Source organism: Eucyclogobius newberryi, unplaced genomic scaffold (assembly GCF_026437365.1).
Source record: "Eucyclogobius newberryi isolate DKJ021-1_F unplaced genomic scaffold, fEucNew1.0.hap1 SCAF_10, whole genome shotgun sequence".
In the NCBI taxonomy this organism is placed as follows: Eukaryota; Metazoa; Chordata; class Actinopteri; order Gobiiformes; family Gobiidae; genus Eucyclogobius; species Eucyclogobius newberryi.
In genome coordinates, this window is record NW_027315724.1 from 12,500,986 (window position 1) to 12,523,050 (window position 22,065).

Here is a 22,065-nt window from a genome sequence, read left to right on the forward strand (position 1 = left end):
GACGCATTACTCACTGGCGCACTCACGACCCACACGTGTGCGTGTGTGTATACTTCTGCCTGTGAGGCCAAGTGTTTGCACAAGGGGGGAAATTCAAAGATACTTTCTCAATTTCCTGTAAGGTCCAGTCAGGTGAAGATTAACTCTATGGTGCTGCTGGAACTTGTCAGGTAAAAGGTGTTTGCACTGGAAATGACATCATAGTGTTCAGAAGAATTGAAACAAACTCTAAAGAGTATCAATAACATCACAACTGACCTACAACAACCCCAACTCAGTCAGCGCAGTCTAGTCACTGTCTTTAGAATGAGAAAACAAATCTAATAGATTTAGTACAATGAAGATGTGGATGGAGAGAAACTAAATCAGTATAATTTAAGATTGAGCTATCGCAGTCATACCTCAACCTGCTGATGTGTTTCACGTGTAAACATTGTTTCAGATAGCGGCTCTCTTTTGACATGGAGGTGCTGATCACGTCTGGGCACATCATATGCAGTGCATTAGTGCATGTCGAGTAAATGGGGCTCCAGCTTCCCCTCTGTGCTGTTGGACCACTCTACACAGCTGGGCGTCCCGCCAACCATTGCTCAGCATTTAATGAGAGAGAAAGCAGGAGAGAGGTAGAGGGAGGGAGGGGAGTCATTAAGAGGAGGGCCGAGTGCTGGGTTTAGGGGCCGAGCAGTTGAAAAGAGAGTGGAGGTCCTGCAGCACCAAAGAACACCTCTCACTCTCTTCACCTCACACACAAGAGAAGCACCATGTTCCACTGGAGACTGGCCCTGGCGCTGCTCGTGCTGTCACCAAGTCTGTGTCTGGCACTGACTTATGAAGATGATATAGAGGTCAACTATGGCGATCCTTTCTACAATGAAATCACAGATGCGGAGACAACCCAACGTGAGTACTGTTAGCTATAACTGTTATTGACAAACAAGAGCATGTGGTAATAGTTTCAAAAGAAGACAATGTTTTGATATTAATCTGAGACTATTTTAAAGAAGAAGAGTCAGATGGGTGAAACTATTTATATTTTATTCTGGTACACAGCAAACAGTTTGAAAAAAGTGAAAAGAGTAAATTGCCAGCTGTAAACAACCCTCTTTAAAAATGTTTTCAAGATGTAGTGGGAATAAGTAGCAAGGGGACAGGAGCAAGATGAAAGGAAGTTGATCTTGAATGCTTAATAATTTGTGGGTTCCAAAAGCAGAGGTTTTATTTAGGAGGCTACATAAATAGTGTAATGTGTTGTCAGCAACAGTTCAAACGTTTTAATTGAATATGTTTAAACAACACACATATTTGTTCAAGTTTGTAGTTTTCAGGGCACAGGATGCAAAAAAACAATCCTTTATTAATTTGAAAACCTCACAGGCAAGCAGCCAAAACAGCCCCTGTGGGTCTCTACAGCCGCTTCAGAATGCGTTTGGTATAAACAGAGATGATGAGACTCAGATGGTAATAAGAACAGTGTGAGATTTTTACTCCTTGGTTGTTCTACCTCCCACTTTGTGTAAGAGCGTCTTCATTATGTTTTACCCTCCTCCTAAACACAAACACACTCAGGAACTTCCTCTTCCCTTTTCCTCTTCAGCACATCACTGTTCACACCAGCTCCTTTCTTACACATCAGATGACAGTCCAAGCACACCTTCTTCTTATTATAATTTTCTCCTGGTTCCCCTCAGAATAAATACTGATAAACCTTTGTGTGTCTCCAGCCACACAAAGCACAGTGCCCTGCACTGGACCAGACCTCACCAAATGGGACAAGATGTTTTCAATGCTGGAGAACAGTCAAATGAGGGAGAACATGCTGCTCCAGTATGCCGATGACATCATCAAAGTGGAAATGGACTCGCTACGACAGGAAATGCTCAGGTCAGTTGACAACAAAATTGTTCTTGAAAATGTAATTTAGTTGATTCAAGATTCTTATTTGGTCCATTAAATAGGTTTGTAGCTCAGTATGGTGGTTCGTGTGGGACTGCAGTGGAGACTGCTGGGGGAAAACTAGCCCTTCAGCTGGACAACCGATTTAAAGAAATCCTGGAACATCTCAATACACATGAAAATACAAATGTAAAATCTGGAGGCCTCCAGCTTGAGCAATTGTTACAACAGCTTGTCGTCTCAGCTCATTCTCAGACATCTCGACTAGTGAAGCTGGAGACCAGCTGCTTCATTGGGCTTCCTTCAAAGACAGGATTCCAGCATTCAAAGCAGCACCATGAGCAGGAGGTTGCCTCCCAACCAGGCTATCTCGAAGCAGCACTGGTGGCATTACAGCAGTCAAGGGAGGAACTGGAAGAAGTGCTGTCATCAGTGAAGCAGAGATACTTACCTGGAGGCAAGATATGCATCTTTTCACCTTTACTTCCATTAAGCAATCTGTCTGTCTTTACCTGTCGAGTCCACACTCTGGCCTCCAAAAACCTCCGTTTAAATTCATCAGTCTCCATCTTATTGACATAATTAGGTCACATGTGTGATGACAAGTGATACCCCTGTGTCAGTCATCATGCAAATTATCTTTGTTCTGAACAACTCTTTCAATGTCTCCAGGATGGCGAGTAGCATGTTCACTGTTATTCTTTTTTACTTCCATTACTTCAATACAAAATCTTTAGACCACATTGTACTAAAAGAAGGTTGTGTGTTTCCTTAGGTTGTGACATGGCACTTCTCTTTCCCATGCGCTCACGGCGTATCTACACCTCAGTCATACCAGAGATTCCACAACCCCTCTCCTCCTTCACTGCCTGTCTTTGGGTGAAGCCGAATGGTGTCACAAACAAAACAGTGCTGATATCATACGGAAATCGCCAGAACCCATTTGAAATTCAGCTGCTGCTCAGCCACAATATGGCTCAGTTGACTGTGGGAGGAGAAGCTCATCTGGTAGAGGCCAGTGGAGTGTTGAACCCAGGAGGAACGTCCCCGTGGATCCACTTGTGCGGGGCTTGGTCCTCAGAGCAGGGTGTGGCAACCCTGTGGTTCAATGGTAAAAGGGTGGTGATCGCACCAGGAGTGGCTGAAGGACATGTCATACCTCCAGGAGGCTCACTGCTGCTGGGGCAGGAGAGGAACGGCTGCTGTGGTGCACATGCAGTGCCGGGCTTTGAGGAAGGCTTTGACCAGAAGCTGGCTTTTGCGGGTAAGATGACTGGAGTAAACATATGGGACCGGGTGCTGTCAGAGGAAGACATTACTCTACTTGGTCAGCTGGACAGCCAAAGCTGTAGCCACAGAGGTAATGTGGTGGCATGGGGCATCACTGAGATGGTGCCACACGGTGGAGCTCAGTTCACCCACTAACAGACTCATGCACAAACACAACACTTACTCTCAATGTGACTTGCAACATCACAATAAGCTGCCAAGTAAGAAGTGAAGAGAGCGAAGACAATATATCACTATAAACTCCATGAAGAAAGGTGTATGCAACGCTTTCATAAAGAACAATATGCTGCAAAGCTTCTGAGAATGAATCAGAGGACTGTAAAACTGTGAGAGACTGCTTCAAAATAAAACCACTAAAGGAACTAAGCTCCAAACAAACACTCCGACAATGATGTCAGTTCAGAAGGCAGGCATTTGAAGTTTACTGAACTTTGAATTAGTTGCCACAAAAATATGTGTATATGCTAAGAAATTTAAAGGACCAGAAAAAACAAGCCATAATTTCTCTAAATATTGTGAGTCAAAATAATAATGGTCTTTTCACCTTTTTTATTATTACCATTATATTCCTATTTTAGGGGTAGTCCTATTTGTGTTGTTTCGAAGATTTGCCTCAGTTTGTATTAAACACACATATGTGGCGACAGTGAAGTACTTTTGTATTGTGAAACCAATGGTAATGTTGTAAATAAATGGTGATCTATCACTGCTGTATAGAAAATGCCTCCATTTAACCATAGATGATCAGTAAGACCAAACACTTACCTGAACATGACTGTAAAAAGTAACTATAAAGATGGCTTCTAAGTTTTAATTTGATTCATTTTATAAATGTGTTTTTTTTTGTTTTGTTTTTTATTAATGTTGCTATAAGTTAAGGTTACTTTTCTTGTGGTTTTGGTTGAACTGTTACATTGTCAGAGAGAATGTTGTAATTTTGTGAATAAAACTGAGGTCAATGTTTACAACCTAATTAACTTTTTATAGTATATATTGTAAATATGCTTCTGTTTAATATTAAAAGTGAATGTATGTTGTACATAAATAAGGTGGTTGTCATTGTCTTCAGTGTTTGATTTAGAGTATAAAAACACATTATGTTGTGTAACACGTCTATTAGAATTAATATTTGTACAAAAGTGTAAAAGGGAACGCAATGTGATATCAATGGAGAAACTTGGACAAACCACAGAATATCTTTAGGAGATTATGACACGCTTAACTATTTTTGAAGAAGGCAACATTTTGATTTTGAGGTTTAACATTACTTTCCAGCCTCTTCACTAAAATCTGCATAAACCAGTTGACAGACCTGAAAGTGTGAGACCAGGGAGATATTTTCTAAATACTGATAGGACCATTATTGACCTCTCTGGTCCCTGATTGGCTGAAGTGGTGCTGTTACAACTCACCCAATGTTACAACCATTCCCAGTCCCCTCTAAATCAGGCTTAGCTCTAAGCCTGATTAGAATTAGATTTTTTGTTATTTGTTGAAAATTTAAAATCAGTCTTTTATTGACCAGCATGTTTTTGTAAATGGACAAATGTCTCCTCTCTCCATCTCTAACACCGGACTCAGGGCTGTGTCCTTTCACCTCTGCTTTTTGTACACAGACAGCTGCTGTGTCTTAGAGGAGAACAGATTCCTTATAGAATGTTCTGCTGGTTCAGTTTTGGTGTCTCTACTTTCTGATTCAGAAGCATATCTCGGCCCCGCTCTGACACAATTTGTTGAGTGGGGACAATTATCTTGACATGAATGTTTCAAAAACCAAATATTTAGAAAACTGATTTTAGACGTGCCACTTCACATGGTGTTGGTGTTATACCTGGTGAGGATGTTGAAATTATCGATTGTTATAATTAGGTTTGACCGGAACACAGAGATTATTGTTAAAGAGGGCAGTAGAAAATCCACCTGTTGAGAAACTCTTTTAATGAGAATAAAACAATTCTCCATAACTGTTATTGTTCTTTAATTTAAAGCCTCCTCACATTTTCTTTTATTAGTTGTTCCCAAGGCTTGTCCTTGAAGGTCAAAATCAAACTGCAGAGCAATGTTAAAATCTGCTTTAAAATCCTGTTCAAGAAGGGGGATCGGAGGGTGTGTTCCAACTACAGAGGGATCACACTCCTCAGCCTCCCGGGTAAGGTCTATTCCAAGGTACTGGAGAGGAGAATCCGACCGATAGTCGAACCTCGGATTCAGGAGGAGCAGAGTGGTTTTCGTCCCAGTCGTGGAACACTGGACCAGAACTATACCCTCCATCGGGTGCTCGAGGGCTCATGGGAGTTTGCCCAACCAGTCCACATGTGCTTTGTGGATCTGGAGAAGGCTTTCGACCGTGTCCCTCTGGGTGTCCTTTGGGGGGTGCTCCGGGAGTACGGGGTCCGGGGCCCTTTGCTCAGGGCTGTCCGGTCCCTGTATGACCGGACCAGGAGCTGTGTTTGCATTGCCGGCAGTAAGTCAGACCTGTTTCCAGTGCATGTTGGACTCCGCCAGGGCTGCCCTTTGTCACCGGTTCTGTTCATAATTTTTATGGACAGAATTTCTAGGCGCAGTCGGGGGTCGGAGGGTGTCCGGTTTGGGGACCACAGGATCTCATCTCTGCTGTTTGCAGACGATGTTGTCCTGATGGCTCCATTAAACCCGGACCTGCAACATGCACTGGGACGGATGAGAATCAGCACCTCCAAATCCGAGGCCATGGTTCTCGACCGGAAAAAGGTGGCTGAGTGAGGGAAGATGGAACGTGAGATTGACAGGCGGTGCAGCATCTGCAGTGAAGCAGTCGCTGCATCGGACTGTTGTGATGAAGAAGGAGCTGAGTTGAAAGTCCCTGCTTAGACTGCTGCCCCCGCGACCCGGCCCCGGATAAGTGGAAGAAAATGGATGGATGGGATTAAAGAGAGACCTTCACTCTCTGTGGGAGGAGCAGGTAATGCCAAACAAAACACGCTGACACCTGACTTTGTCATGATGCCTTCAGGGTGTCGTCACATCCCAGTAAGGAAAACAAATTGTTTTTCAAACTCTTTTGTGTCCTCTGCAATTAAACTGGATGGCAGGGTTTTTTAGTGTTTATCATATACTGTTGTTTACGGTTGGATTCGACTTATTGAGTCCTCTATTTAAAATGTTTATGGAGGTGTGTGAACTGCTGTAGTTATGCTGTGAATGAATTGCCGTTTGGGATCAATAAAGTTTTCTGAATCTGAAGCTGAGTCCTTCTGTACAATCTGTCAAAATCTTGTTAGTTTCAAGATTGTAACGTTTGGTGTGCGTAAGTGCCACATTATGGGCTGATCTTTATGTCTTTGTAAACATTTTAATAGAATACTATAATTGAACACAAAAACAAAACATGTCTAATTGCGTGGTGACTTTTATGGATGGGCAATGCAGACTTGAGGTGTTCATCAATATTTAGTGGATAACATTTGCATGCAAAAGTGAAAAAACAAATAACATGCAAAAGTGAGTTTCAATTCCCGATCTCCCACGTGAAGGGAAAACATCTGTCCAACTGAGCTTAACTCCCAAACCAGTAAAGAATGGTGAATGGACTAAATGGACCAATCAATTCATTACACGTTCTATGAAATGAGTCGCACTCTATGTTGTTAAATGACTGCCTGTATTTGTAACTAATGTCTAATCATTAGAAATGTGAACAGAGCCTGAGTTACAAACACAGACGCAGGGCAAAAACTGCAAACGTCCTTGATTCTCACAGAGGTTTATTCAGCGTGGTTTGAGCTCAGATCCATGGGTTTGAGGCTGTGTGGTCCTCAGAGCACAGCTCTGTGCAGAGCTCTAAAAGAAGCTGCTGTCTGCTCTGGCTCTAAAAGCTCATGTTAGAGAGCGGAGCATGAACAGGCCACATACTGAGCTGCCACAGGAGAAGAAGAACCAAGCTTTCCGCGCAGTATTAAACATTGGCCTGTAGAGGCCACTAAAACACAATCAATTCCAGCCAAGCTTCAGCAGCAGAAGTGAAGGCAAAACAGGCTTATTTAAATAAGATTTTAAAAAAGATTCAATTATCATCTGTTAAATACAAGATGGGGCAATTTCAAGTTCATTACAATAAAGCAATCGAAGAGACAAGCAGATGCCAAAGCCGAGACCATTGAACAATGTCAAAAAGGTGGTGCGACTATACTTCGGAAGACGACGAAGCACTTTACAATGGGAATTCAACATCATGGAGGAGCTTGGTTTATCGCCAAAAGAGGTGGACCAACCCTGTGAAAGGGCGCCTAAAGCTTCAAAGGCCCGAACAAAGGAAGAGAGTCTGTTGAAAGAGAAAAAGGAGTTGAAGAAGCTCAGAGAAACAGAGAAGATGGAGTTTTCTAGAGAGCTCCAAATCTCTCAAGAGCAGAACAAGAGGCTCAAAAATGAGCTGAGCATCAGAAAAAACAAAGAGCACAGCACAAAATGAAGCAGATGATAGACACTCATAAGACTAAACTGGACAAACGGGCCGGAGAAACACAGACGGTCCAAACTGAACTGGACAAAGTGAAAGACGAAAACAAACATCTGAAACTTGAATATGAGCTCTTTTTCGTCGTTTTGCATGATATGGGACCTTTAAAGACAGGGAGAAAAGAGTGAGCGCTGAAATGGAGAATTACGCTGCTTTGAAACTGTGTAGAAGAGCGCCACCTGCTGGAGGAGAAGAACAGTGCACAAGAAAAAGAACTTAGGAGGGCACAGAAAGCACTCCACCTGCTGGAGGAGAAGAGCAGTGCACAAGTATACAAGAGCTGAGGAGGGCAGAGGAAGAGCGCCACCTGATGGAGAAGATGTGCAAAGAGCTAGAGGAGCAGCTGGATAAAAAAAAGTCATAAGAGGGACAGAAACTACTGTTCTGCTATTTGAGTGACAATCACTATTTGTTCTGCTAACTCTTTATTGAGTGACTGTAGTCATGCAATACACAGTCACTACCAGATGCTGTGCAATGGCAAGAATTCTGTTCTCCTCTGAACTTCTCACTTTATTCTGAGAATAAATAGAACATCATAGAAAAAATGTATATAGCCTAATATTTGTCTTGTGTTTTAGACCAGGGTTTCCCAAACTGTTCACGCCGGGACATTTGTAGTATTAAATGCCCATTGTATTAAATGCCCATTGTTACTGTTTATTTAGGCATTTGTATAGTAAAAATCTTTATTAGTATGATTTTTTTTAAATCAGTCATACTTTCGATGCTGTGAGGGTGATGGATTCTTTTTTTATCCACTAAGGGGGGTGAACCAGAAAAATTTTGAGCAGCCCTAAGGGAGAAAATGCATCTGAGACAATGGCCTTTAAAGTTAAAATGTTAAAAGTTAAAGCCTAATATTGGGCTGGAGACACATGTCCCACTGGCAATGTCAAATAAATATGGGAAACAGTGTGTGGAGTGTCTGTCAGTGTGGTCCAATAGATTTGGTTTTTTCCATCTGGCGGATCACTAAGCATGGACAAAGTGTATGATTCATGTCAGCAAAACTGTTCAATTGAATTAATGGAAATGAAGATTTTGAGATTTCTGTCATGTCTTTGGGATTTTACTGCACTTTGAATTGCCTCGTGTCCAAAAATAAAGTTACCTGGTCTTGATCAAATCATAACTATTGTCTTATCATAATTATGGTCTAATTATGGTATCTTTATCTATATTAAATTATGCATGATTGAAATTGTATTTTTGTATTTGCACTTCCCCTCTAAACTGGGGCTTTTTTTGTATTACAATTTAGTTTAAAAATGTACGAAGCCCCACAGGTGACATTAGCAAGACATAATATTTTCACATGGCCACGAGAGATATTATCACGTTCCCATGTAATAAATCAATCAATCAATCAATCAATCAATAATGCGTCTTGTACCCGGGAGTGAGCAATATGCAGCGTGTGGTCGTACCTCCCAGCACACTGAGAGCGATGGCCTCTGCGTGCTCCGACAGTAGATCTGCTTTGGCGATAGCAGCTAGGGACAGGTAACTTGACATGTTTCGGCTCAGCTCCTTGTTCCCTCTGTGCAGGAAGCGCACCGCCACCGGGACCGCTAACGCCATCACCGAGGGGCAGCTGTAGTTCTGTGGAACACACATGTACGAACCTTTAAAATGCTGTGTCATCAGAATGTTAAAGGAAACACGTAATACTTTTTTTCAGGTTTTTTGTATTATTGAACTCTAAAACGGCTTAGTAATAGAAAAGAGAAGTGACTATGATATTGATATGACGATGATATTCTTGATCCCAGCATGTGCCACTAACAGTCTTATTTTTTGTATATAATTGGAACTAAGTTGGGATGTGGGAGGGTATAGGGGGTAGGGGTAAACAGGACTTTTCCGAGCACTCAAGCCTCTGTTGCAGGGCAATACAGGATTACTCAAACATGCAGGAATCAATCAAAACACTGTTGTCAAGAGCTTGTTAAAATTGATTTTTACACATTACAGTATGTCGAGGAATTGGAAAATAAAGAAAAGCAATGAAGAAAACTGTAAATGTCTTTAAATCAGACTCACTCACATGTATCTGAGTGGTTTTCATTGTTTTTCCATTTTACTTTCACCTCCATTCTGGTATTTAGAATTTATTTGTTGAGACAAGTCACTTCATATACAGTACGCCCCTGATGATTGACTGTAAAAGTTTAAAAGTGATTCAAAATATTCAAAAGGATTTCCACACTATTCAAGAAATCTGTGTTGATTCAGGTGTTAATTAATTCAAGTCAAATTAAATGTCTGCTGTTCTCCAAAAGGCACTCTAGTGACTCAAAATAATGTATGTATTCTTACGATTGAAGCTAATGCGATTGAACACGTACCCAACAAATACTGGATTTATGATGAACTTCAATAAACACGTTCAAGAGCTGATAAATAAAGTTAAAGCCAGATTTAGAAATGAAAATTGCGTTCCTCTTAAATGTAGTAGGCAAGGCAAGGCAAGGCAAGTTTATTTGTAGAGCACATTTCATACACAAGGCAATTCAAAGTGCTTCACACAGCAGGAAAAATGCATTCAAATCACAAAGAAATTACAGAAATAAAAATAAAATTAACTAAATTAAAAATTATCAATCCAACTGATTTTCTAAACTATTAAAATCACAAACAAAAGAGAAGAGTGCAAAGATAAAAATTAACTACAATAAAATTAACTAAATTAAAAATTATCAATCCAACTGATTTTCTAAACTAATAAAATCACAAACAAAAGAGAAGAGCGCAAAGAAAAAATCCTTTGAGTCATATGCACAGCTAAACAAAACTGTTTTTAGCATTGTCAGAGTTGAAGCCTGTCTCACATCTTCAGGAAGACTGTTCCAGATTTTAGCTGCATAAAACTGAAACGCAGATTCCCCATGTTTACCAGATGTGCCCAGATTCATGTCCTGAATCTGGGCACCAGCAGGAGGCCGGTCCCTGAGGTCCTCAGAGTCCGAGATGGTTCATATGGCACTAACATATCCAAGATGTACTTTGGTGCTAGGCCATGGAGAGACTTGTACACAAGCAGAGCTGCTTTAAAGTCTATTCTCTGAGCCACAGGAGCCAGTGCAGAGACCTGAGAACAGGACTAATGTGATCATACTTCCTGGTTCTAGTCAGGACCCGAGCAGCAGCGTTCTGGATGTACTGCAGCTGTTTTACAGCTCGTTTGGAGAGACCAGTGAGCAGGCCGTTACAGTAGTCTAATCTACTGGAGACAAACGCATGGATAAATCTCTCTAAATCTGGTTTTGACACTATATTTTTGATTTTGGCAATGTTTTTTAGATGGTAAAAAGCTGCTGATGTTATTGATTTGACGTGGCTATTAAAGTTCAAGTCTGAGTCCATTATTACCCCCAGATTTCTAATTTGGTTTGTAGGTTTTAGAGCGAGACTCTGGAGGTGACCGCTAACACTTTCTCTTTGTTTCTGTGGGCCAAAAACGATTATTTCAGTCTTGTCTGAGTTCAGCTGGAGAAAGTTGTTTTGCATCCACAAACTGATCTGTTGGAGGCAGTGACAGAGTGAATCCACTGGTCCATAGTCACCTGCCGACAGTGAAACATAGATCTGAGTGTCGTCTGCATAATTGTGATAGGACACATTTTCACTGCGTATCAACTGACCCAACGGCAGCATGTAGAGGTTGAACAGAAGGGGACCCAGGACTGACCCTTGGGGCACTCCACAGGTCAGGGTCATGTGGTCTGAGACACAACTACCAATTTCAACAAAGTACTTCCTGTCTTCCAGATAGGACCTTAACCAGTTTAGGGCAGTGCCAGTGATGCCCACCCAGTCCTCTAGTCTCTGTAAGAGGATCCCATGATTGACAGTGTCAAAAGCAGCACTCAGATCTAACAGAATTAAGACTGAGGCTTTGCCCGTGTCAGTGTTCAGGCGGATGTCATTTGTCACCTTGACAAGAGCAGTCTCAGTGCTGTGATGAGGTCTAAAACCTGACTGAAAAACATCAAATGAGTTGTTTATTAAGAGGAAATCTGTGAGCTGTTGGTAAACAACCTTTTCAAGGACTTTGCCCCAAAATGGTAGATTAGAGATGGGCCTGTAATGACTCAGTACTGCGGCATCAAGACTGCTCTTCTTTAGGAGAGGCTTTATGACCGCAGTTTTCACCCGGTCCCGTGATCACATCACTCCCGTTCTCCGCTCTCTCCACTGGCTCCCCATCAAGCAGCGCATAAACTTTAAAATACTCCTCCTCACCTTCAAAGCTCTTCACCACCTTGCCCCCCCCTACCTGTCTGACCTCCTCATCCCCCACCGCCCCACCCGAGCTCTCCGATCCTCCTCCTCTCTCACCCTGACTGCACCAACATCCCGACTCAAAACTTTTGGCGACAGAGCATTCTCCCGAACAGCACCCCGACTCTGGAACTCCCTCCCCCAACCTGTCCGCCACTCTCCCTCACTCACAACATTCAAATCCCGCCTAAAAACATACCTCTTCACCCAAGCCTATGACCTCCCCTACCCCTAGCCTCCTCTACCCCATTGCCTACACTTCACCCCCTGTTACATCCCCATCTTTTTCTCTCTACTTCTTCTGTCTTGTTCATTTTATCTGTATATTAATGTGTTCTGTACGTGTTGTCCCCCCTGTCTGTAAATACCCCCCCCTTTTTTATTATGCTCAGCGTCTTTGGGTCACTGAAAAGCGCTATATAAATAAAAGTTATTATTATTATTATTAAAGACATTGGGAATGTTCCAGATTGAAGCGACATGTTAACTATGTGAGTGAATGGTGCTAACAAACTGTTCAGCACAGACCTTAGAAATCTGGTGGGTAACACATCAAGGCAGCATGTAGATGAACTCAGACTGGTGATGATCTCATGGACAGTTTTGTCAGTTACTGGTGCAAAGTGAGTTAGCTCTAAGTGTCTTGGTGGTTTTAGGGTAATTTTTTGCATTGTGGGATTTATAGCATTTTTAATGCCCTGAACTTTGTTATTAAAGAATAATGCAAACTCATTACACTTGGATGTGGAAATGAGTTCTAACGGCAGCTGAGCTGGAGGGTTTGTTAATCTGTTTACTGTGGCAAACAGGACACGCGAGTTGTTACTGCAGCTTCCAATTATTTCAGAGAAATATCTTTCCCTAGTTCTACATAAGATTAGGTTGTACATGTTCAGCTTTTCTTTGTAAATCTCTTTTTGAACCTGGAGCTTTGACTTGCGCCATTTCCGTTCGGCCCTGCGGCACTCCCTTTTCTGTGCCCTGACCGAATCATCATTTCTCCACGGCGCCTTCTGCTTATTTTTAACCATTTTAGCCTTTATAGGGGCGATGGTGTCCAGAACATTCAAAACACTAGATGTAACAGAGTTCAACAAATCATTTACATTAGAACATGAGACATTTTCAAAGTTTATCATTTCCATAAACAGTGCACCTGTGCCATCACTTATGTGTCTCCTCTGAACAACTGCAGGACCAACCGGAGGTTTGGGAGAAACAGACAGGTCAAAGAAGACACAGAAATGATCAGACAGAGCAACATCGATCACATTAACATTTGAAATATTTACCCCCTTTGTAATTATGAGATCTAGAGTGGGTGGGGCCTCTCACATGCTGAGTAAGACTGAAGGTTTCAAGGACAGCATCAAGCTCTTTAGCGTTTCTGTCACAAATATTATAAACATGCACATTGAAATCACCTGTAATGACCAAACCATCAAAGTCTGTGCATATGACTGAAAGCATCTCAGTAAAATCATCAATAAAACTTTGGCTGTGCTGGGGAGGCTTGTATAAAACAATGAAGAGAATGGATGGAGACTGTTTTAGCTCCATTTTAAAGGATACATACTCAAATGATGAAAACACCCCAAAAGACAACCTGCGGGTAATTATTTCATCTCTAAAGACAGCACAGACTCCACCCCCTTTTTTGTTTTCTCGTGTTTCAGATTCAAACTTAAAGTTGGGTGGAGCAGATTCTATCATAACTACATTTCCTGTGTTTTTGTCAAGCCATGTTTCAGTTAAAAACATAAAATCAAGATTAGAGGAAGAAATAAAATTATTAATTAAGAGAGATTTGTTACATAAGGATCTGACATTTAGCACAGCAAGTTTCAGACTAGTTTCAGTGAGACTGGGCTTTATCTTTTCACAGGGAATATGAATCACATTTCTCAGATTGGGCCTGACTCGCATTTTGTTTTTCCATCTCTGTGATGATGTGACTACAGAAATAGCACTAGGGGGGGCTCTTTTTACATAGGGCCCCGGGTTGGTTTGATTTTTAATGTGACAATAAGTCCCGGCAACGCTGAGACCCAGTGCATCCTAGCTATGGGAGATACCAGGTGAAAGGCGAGGTTGGATGGGTGGTGGGGCTTTTGTAGCCAAGGAGAGTTTGGGACCAGGTGAGAGGCGAGGGGGGATGGGTGGTGGGGCTTTTGTTGGTGTAGTCGGCTTGTGCAGGGAAGAGTTGATAAGTATTGACATAGCCCTTGCTATATTGGGCGTGAGTGGAGCCACCTTAATGCCTGATTTGATCAGACTTTCAAAATGGCTGGGAAGGCCCATGGGTGAGAGTGGAGATGAGAAGGAGAATGATGAATCTTTAGTGGGAGTAGATGTTGCAGGGGGAACCCAGGGCTGGTGTGAAGGCAGGGGCGATGACAGGGATGTTGTTGTAGTAAACAGTTAATCCAGGCTACTTTTCTCTCAATTCTAGATTATGGTGATATTATACTGTATATATGCATTCTACAGCAACAGTCTTAGTCACATTCTCAATTATACTCTAAAGTAGAATGGCAATCATTGGATGCAAGAAGAGAACAGCGCTGCATTTTGTTACTTTTATTAGACTGTCATTGGGATTTTGGAGATTTTGCTAAACATCACGATCAAAACAGACCTATCCTGCACCCACCGACGCTTTCTTCGGGGTTCTTTCCACTTCGGACTGCTGCTTGTACTGTAAATAATCTCTGTTTTCTCTGTAACGCCTCAGATTTGCGGACATACTGTGAGGTTTAATGTGTAAGTCATCTGTTGTGTGAATGTTTAGTGTTTTTTACCTGCCTTTACCTGGACAACGGATGAAATGCAGCTTTAGTCCTAACTCTGGCATATTTGCATTGCAGCTTTCCCCGACACGTTGATTAATATTAACTGTCCTAATTCAAATAAATAAATGCAAAATAAATAAGTATTCAAAAATTAAGATCTAGAGACACACACTTATATTACAGTCACAACAAGTCGGTGGCGCAAAACACACTATTACTATTTACCACTATAGACTATTTAAATGAAATTAAATGTTTTTATGTTTTTTAATGAATTAAAAGCAGTTGTTTAAGATTACCCACAATGCCAGTGCTTTTGCTTTGCATGTTTTTATTCCACTGTATGTCTAAGTGTGTGCTTATGTATTTGTTAGCTTATTGTAGGTTTTATTTAAATGTTAACTAGATATTTTGTGTTGCTGTTTGTAAGGCACTTGTGAAAAAGCAAATGTAGCCCCCCCAAAAGGACAACTGGGTATTTAAAAAACAAAATTAAAGGAGCAAAAATCCCTTCACTTTGTTACGATCCCCATAAATGTTCTATTGGATGAACGTTACCATTTTAAAATTCTAGCCTGTGTGTTAATGACCAGAATGCAGTTAGTTCCCTTCCCTCGCTGTACCTTTATTCTGACACTTGAGGGCAGTGCAGAGCAGTTGTGACTTCTGAGCTACAGACAAGGCACAGGTTTTTCCTACATTATTTCTCTCCAAAACATCAGTATAAGTGTCATTTCTGAGGAGTGTGACAGTTTGTTTTATTCTTGACAGTGTAGAATAATTAAATTCAGAGGCTATGCTACCAAAAAAACAACAACAACAACAACACATTTATGTTGTAACTTTCAAATAAGGGTGATATTTCTGCACTTTTGTGTCTGATAATTGAATCTTAACTAATAAGTTTGAAGACATGTTGTTGTTGGATTGACATAATATTGTTCGCTGTTCCTGCTGTTGCTTACTTTATCCCTTCTCTCACTCATATGTTGTTTTTAGTTTCCAAATTGTTCTCCTTCAACAATATCTCCAACAAAATGCCTTTAATAATTCATTCATGCTTATTTATCCTAAATTCTCCCTGATTTGACTTTACTTAGCTTTGAGTTTGAGCTTTGAGGAGTGTTCTCCTCAACTAAATGCAATACAAGTATATAGTGAGTGGTAGTAGAAGTACTCAGTTTTGTTAAAAGTACAAACAAAACATTTGCAAAATAATACTCAAGTAAAAGTAGGGTTAGGGTTAGGGTTAGGGTTAGGGTAGCGCATAAGAAATATACTTAAGTAAATGTTTTTGCAGCACCTGTTTAAAATGTTAAAAGTATTGAAAGTGTTAAATGTAGTCATTTGGATTAAGAATTTGCTCAATTCAAATCAATGCCTAGTGAATATTGCGTTTATACTGTATGTTTATTTGCTCAAAGCTGGGACTTGAACACAAACCTTTCAACATGCAAAATATAACTCCTTAGACCAAATGAAAAGTACTTTTACGTCCAGTTCAAAAATGTAGTGGAGTAGATGTTGATGATCTTAGATGCGGTAAAGTAATAGTAAAAACGAAAGTATAATGTACTCAGGTTCTCATGTTTTTCTAATGATGACTTGGTTTAGTGGGATAAAACCCTGTGGTCAATATTTATCATAGTTTTACATCAGTCAAGTGGCAATTTGTGAAAAAAGATGACAAATATAAATGACAGGAAGTAGAGCTGAGTTAAAAAGCAGAATCTCTCTATGATGTCATCAATAAGTGACATTAAATCCAAATACAGACCATTTACAGGACTTATTTTTCTGGCATTTTAAACAATAAATTCACAAAATTAACTATTGTGTAATTTATATGAAAGTTTTTAATATGGTTGCTATGTAACAGCTGTGGAATTATCTCTATTATGTCCAAACAGGAAGTATATTTATACACTTCCCAAATATAGTCAAATTGAGGGAAAATAGGCAACATTTGTAGTAAAATCTTAAATATAAATGGTGTTTTAGAGAATTGTGTAGATTCTAATGCACATTCAAGCCAAAAAGCCACCAGGCTGTCGCTGATATCTGAGCTTTCTTGTGCATACTTTTCTGTGAGGATCAGTCTCATTAGAGGTATTAAGCACATTCTTAGCTCAGAGTAAAACTGAAGAAAACATGCTTCTGCCTTAAGCCTTTTAGCTCATTTTACACAAAAACCTCACTTTGATGTCTGTGGTGACTTATTCCGAATGCTTCCGTCTCCTCATACCTGCAGGATACAGCTGGTGATGTCGGAGGCGATCTTGGCGTGGGGCGTGTCCTCTGTGCTCTCCTCTTGAGGGGTGAGGTTGTGTTCCAGACAGGACTCCCACAGAGCCACCAGGGCGGCGCTGTGCCTCTCTATGGAGCCCGTCTCCCTTATGGCCGTGGTGATGCGGGTGATGCAGATCTCCACCACGGCCTGGTCATTGTCACTGGTCAGATAATCCTGTCAGGCAAATGGTGGAACAGTTTAGAGAGCGGTGGCACCAACTGAAAAAAGGCTCCGCGGGGAATCGAAGTTTGGCCTTTGTTTTAATGCACAAAGACAAATAGATATCCAAATGAATGCTTCAGACTTATTTTATGTCTGGGGTGACGTGCACACATATTTTGTGACAGGATTATGAAAATGAGTACAAATGGTCCTGACACAATGGGGAAAATAATTAAATGGAATAGATTTTGAGGATATTATGAGCAAAAAGAGTTTCAGTTTCTAAGATTCACTTCTGTCGGAATCATGCAACTGCTTTGCAACGCTGACATTCCATGTTGCTCTTTTGCAGACATTTTAGTTAACACATTTCAGATAAATCTATATGTTAAAAAATGTCTTTTGAGATATTATGAATGACAAACATGAAATCAAATTATATTTGAAGTTTTAATGTTACTTTAAATAGGCTTTGTGCAAGTAAAAGGCTGTTAGGAGTGTTTCAAGTTTAGGAATCAAATGACCTGAATCAAATCTGTAATATTAACAACTGATTAAAAAATATCAGCTGTTAATATTATTAAAGCTGTTATAAAAAATGTGTCTATTTTCCTAATATTTGTTTATCATTTACAGGTAATGCTTTATCATTTAAAATGTACAAGTTAAATATTCTCAAAGTATTTAAGATAAGATAAGATATTCCTTTATTGTCCCACATGGGGAAATTTCATTGGTGCAACGCAGGTAGATACATTTTGAGTATTCTCTAAACTAGACATTTGACTGAAATAAGTTGACCACTGGAAGATGTATTTTATTTATTGTATTTTTTCACAGTTTTTATTTTATTTATTTTTTCCTTTATTTTATTTATTAACATTTATTTTATTTATGAACATTTATTTTATTTATTAACATTTTATTTAGCCACGTAAGATGAGTTAGACCCTCCTCCAGACAGAACCGCATGAACTCTGAGGGGACAAAGAGCTAGAAACTCACAGCTGAGCAGGAGATGGATTTAATCTGGTCCAGAGCTTGAGACAGACAATCCTCGATGTCCACGTCCTCCAAAGAGAAGAGGTCCCCCGCTCTGGACAGGTCCCTCTGGCCCAGCACCAGGCTGAACAACTGGTGCATCCTCAGACTTCAGCGCCCACCTCGTCCCCGACCCCTCGCCGCCGTGTCCGACCCCTCGCTGCCCTGGCCGACCCTTCGCCGCCGTGTCCGACCCCTCGCTGCCCTGGCCGACCCCTCGCCGCCGTGTCCGACCCCTCGCTGCCCTGGCCGACCCCTCGCCGCCGTGTCCGACCCCTCGCTGCCCTGGCCGACCCCTCGCTGTGGCTACTCCGGCCTGCAGTGGACAACAAAGCTGAGGGAAAACACAGTGCCAGCGTGATTATTACTGTAACTCATGATGTTTTTCTCTTTATGACTTAGTTTGGAGGGATCGTTCCTCACATCACACCCCCTTACATCAGTTGAGTTGCAGTTTGTATTAAAAAATTAATTAAAAAAAAAGGTTTAAAGTAGAGCTCAGGTCTAAAACTGTACCTAAGAGATATTATATAAAACCACATAATCATTTTACACAAAAAAGACACTATTAGGTCTATTAAAATAACGAAACATTGATATACTGTCATTTTTTAAAGTACTTTTCTGTGTAGAAAAATACAAAAAAGATGACCTGTCTTTTCTTTGCGTGTGAAGCATCTTTTTGCAGAATATCATTTAAAATGATCATGTGTCGTATTGAATCATGAGGGACAATGTGATGCCCTGACCTACTATACGGTATTTTTATTTATCAAATAATATTGCGTAATGCGTAATTGATATGCCTTTAGGCCCTTGTTTACAGTGTGGTTGCTAGGTAACAGCAGTGGAATTACCTCTACCTGTGTCAGATCTGTCGTCCTTCTGCACAGAGACCCACAGGAAACACAAATGACCTGATTGACACTTTACTTTGCACGACGACTACGAGTGTTTACCTACAGGAAGTGAGTTCTGGCAGTATTTTCGGTCAGAGGCCTGAATCAGAAGCTCAAGAGGAACGGACATATTCTTGGGTCGAGGTCACTGCACTGCGAAAAGAAACGATAGAAAAGAAAACAGCAAATGAACATAAGAAACAAGTGGAAAGACAAGCGAGGGCCCATTTCTAGAACAAATCCCCTGCTTCACCTGGTGCATCGTATCCTGAATTATGAATGGAGAGAGTGTGTGTGCGGATTCAGACGTTAACCATTCACTTGCCATTATTGCTTTTCCCGTGAACCTTATTTACACATTAAAGCATTAACACTTTGAGAACCGCCGACACCAAACCGAGATGTCTCAGCTTTAGTTCCTACGCACGCCTTTGTCTCTTGGAAGTGTGGAAGTAGAAAAGGTGCTGTCTCGTGTGCCGGGCCCCGGAGCCATTACCGGGACGCGGCGCTGGAATTCTTTTACTCCTGAGACAATGAAACGACCATAAAAGCAGAATAAAAGAAGCCGTGCACATGCGCCGCTGAACATTTACTACTCCCTAAGTGCTCAGATACACACTTCTGCATGAATAAAACTAAGAAATATCCAAAGTAAGAGCCACAAATGTCGACCCTTTAATCTTACGTCTTAAAGTCTGGCAATAATCACGTCTTTGGGCTGGAATACAGCACCACGTTCTGAACACACTGGGAACCAATCAGTGTACGAATATTTAAACATGAACAATAGGAGAAACATACACAATAGGAAAAGTATACACGAGAGGTAAAACCCTCGCACAATAGGTAAAACTCATGCACAATAGGTAAAACTCATGCACAATAGGAAAAACTCATGCACATTGGGTAAAATGCATGCTTAATAGGTAAACGCATGCACAATGGTTAAAACGCATCCACAATAGGTAAACTAAAGCGCAATGGGTAAAATGCATGCTCAATGGGTAAAATGCATGCACAATGGGTAAAACACAAGCACAATAGGTAAAACCCAAGCACACAATAAGTAAAACTCAAGCACACAATAGGTAAACCTCATGCACAACAGGTTTAACGCATGCACAATAGGTAAACCTCATGCTCAATAGGTAAAACTCATGCGCAATAGGTAAAACGCATGCACAATAAGAAAAACTTTTGCACATTGGGTAAAATGCATGCTTAATAGGTAAACGCATAAACAATGGGTAAAACGCATGCACAATAGGTAAAACTAAAGCGCAATGGGTAAAATGCATGCTCAATAGGTAAAACACATGCACAATGGGTGAAACCCATGCACAATAGGCAAACATCATGCACAATAGGTAAAACCCAAGCGTACAATAGGTAAACCTCATGCACAATAGGTAAAACTCAAGCACAATAGGTAAAACTCAAGCCAGTTCAGGCAAAATGAGAGGCAGAAAAAACATTCCTTGTATGAATTCCTTATTATTATTCATATATATGTCAGAATGCCTCATCAACACAAACTGTTAGTGTTTAGTTGCTGAAGTTTAATGACATTATTGTTACTTGTTGGACCAGTGTGTTTAAGTCACTGTGATCCTGAGGAATTTCAGTCTTTAACCCTCTGCTGGTTACTATTAATCACCAGGCTCTGCCTCACTGAGCTCAGGAATGTAGCTTTTAAAGACGCACACGCTTCAGGAAAATGTCCAGTGTACGAAAAGCAAACTCAAATAAGTATTGTAAATGTAATTAGATTTGCTATTTATGTTTAAAAGTAGAAATCTGTTTATTGTGCACATTGTGAACAAATCCATGAGTCTCAACGTTTGAAAGAAGAATCATTTGTTGTCCAAACTACAGCTACAATAAGATGTTTCTATAAAAAACACAGGATGTCTTCTCTTTTGAGGTGAACAATCAATTATGTAAAATATTGTGGCCTTTGCGAGTTGATAATGGCGCCATCTCAAACAGTGGTCTTGATCTGATTGTGATGAAAGTATTTATGGTAGTTTATGGTATTTGAGTATTTGTGTATTTGTGGTGGTGGCAGTGGGTGAGGGGAGGCCACATCAGGACTGCTGAAGGTTTCTTTGCTCCGCCCCTCAGCCCGACAGCACTCTGGAGGAAACACTGGCTCTTTTGTAGGCGCTCCAAGACACAGTGCCCTCCCCTTTCCTCCCTTTCCTCCCCTTCCTCCCCTTTTCCCCCTTTCCTCCCCTTCTTCCCCTTTTCCCCCCTTTCCTCCCCTTTCGTCTCCTTCCTCCCCTTCCTCCCCTTCCTCCCTTTCCTCCCCTTTCCTCTGCTTCCTCCCCTTCTTCCCCTTTTCTCCCCTTCCTCCCCTTTCCTCCCCTTCCTCCCTTTCCTTTCCTTCTTCCCCTTTTCTCCCCTTCCTCCCCTTCCTCCCCTTTCCTCCCCATCCTCCCTTTCCTCTCCTTCCTCCCCTTCCCCCCTTTCCTCCCCTTCCTCCCCTTCCTCCCCATCCTCCCTTTCCTCTCCTTCCTCTCCTTCCTCCCCTTCCCCCCTTTCCTCCCCTTCCCCCCCTTCCCCCCTTTCCTCCCCTTTCCTCTCCTTCCTCCCCTTTCCTCCACTTCCTCCCCTTCCTCCCCTTTCCTCCACTTCCTCCCCTTCCTCCCCTTCTTCCCCTTTTCTCCCCTTCCTCCCTTTTCCTCCACTTCCTCCCCTTCCTCCCCTTTCCTCCCCTTCCACCCCCTGCTCCCCGCTCTTTCTCGGCTCAGTCTGTGTAACGTGCACCTGCTCTGCTCCTCCGACACATCCCAACACGCTGCACTCTTTTCTGCACACTCAATTTGCTTTTCGAACGTTGGAACTCAATATTAAAGGGAACATATTATGCTAAATTATTTCACTTTTTACCTTGTTTCAAATGTGTTTCCTCAT

The 22,065-nt window shown here is 41.3% G+C and overlaps 2 protein-coding genes across 2 annotated transcripts in view; one reads left to right on the top strand and one right to left on the bottom strand.

The window, feature by feature from the left end:
• veph1 (ventricular zone expressed PH domain-containing 1) overlaps positions 1–18,369 on the bottom strand; it is an 84,500-nt gene extending 66,131 nt beyond the window's left edge. Inside the window, exons 1-3 of the mRNA XM_072461262.1 lie at positions 18,215–18,369; positions 17,003–17,221; positions 9,109–9,283 (exon numbers count right to left, since the gene is read on the bottom strand). Of these exons, the coding sequence (XP_072317363.1) occupies positions 9,109–9,283; positions 17,003–17,221; positions 18,215–18,352 (532 nt within the window). The 5' untranslated portion in view covers positions 18,353–18,369. The remainder of the gene's footprint in view (positions 1–9,108; positions 9,284–17,002; positions 17,222–18,214) is intronic.
• ptx3a (pentraxin 3, long a) lies at positions 749–4,231 on the top strand. Its single transcript, XM_072461240.1, has 4 exons — positions 749–900; positions 1,722–1,881; positions 1,956–2,350; positions 2,669–4,231. The coding sequence occupies exons 1-4, from the start codon at positions 762–764 to the stop codon at positions 3,316–3,318; spliced, it is 1,344 nt and encodes a 447-aa protein (XP_072317341.1). The 5' UTR covers positions 749–761; the 3' UTR covers positions 3,319–4,231.
• Positions 18,370–22,065: the final 3,696 nt, after the last annotated feature.

What these genes read in the sequence shown, in the direction of transcription:
- ptx3a (XM_072461240.1), top strand. Translation starts at nt 762, where the DNA reads ATGTTCCACTGGAGACTGGCCCTGGCGCTGCTCGTGCTGTCACCAAGT. An exon ending in CTACGACAGGAAATGCTCAG is followed by an intron (nt 1,882 to 1,955) that starts GTCAGTTGACAA and finishes TCCATTAAATAG; the next exon opens with GTTTGTAGCTCAGTATGGTG. An exon ending in GCAGAGATACTTACCTGGAG is followed by an intron (nt 2,351 to 2,668) that starts GCAAGATATGCA and finishes GTGTTTCCTTAG; the next exon opens with GTTGTGACATGGCACTTCTC.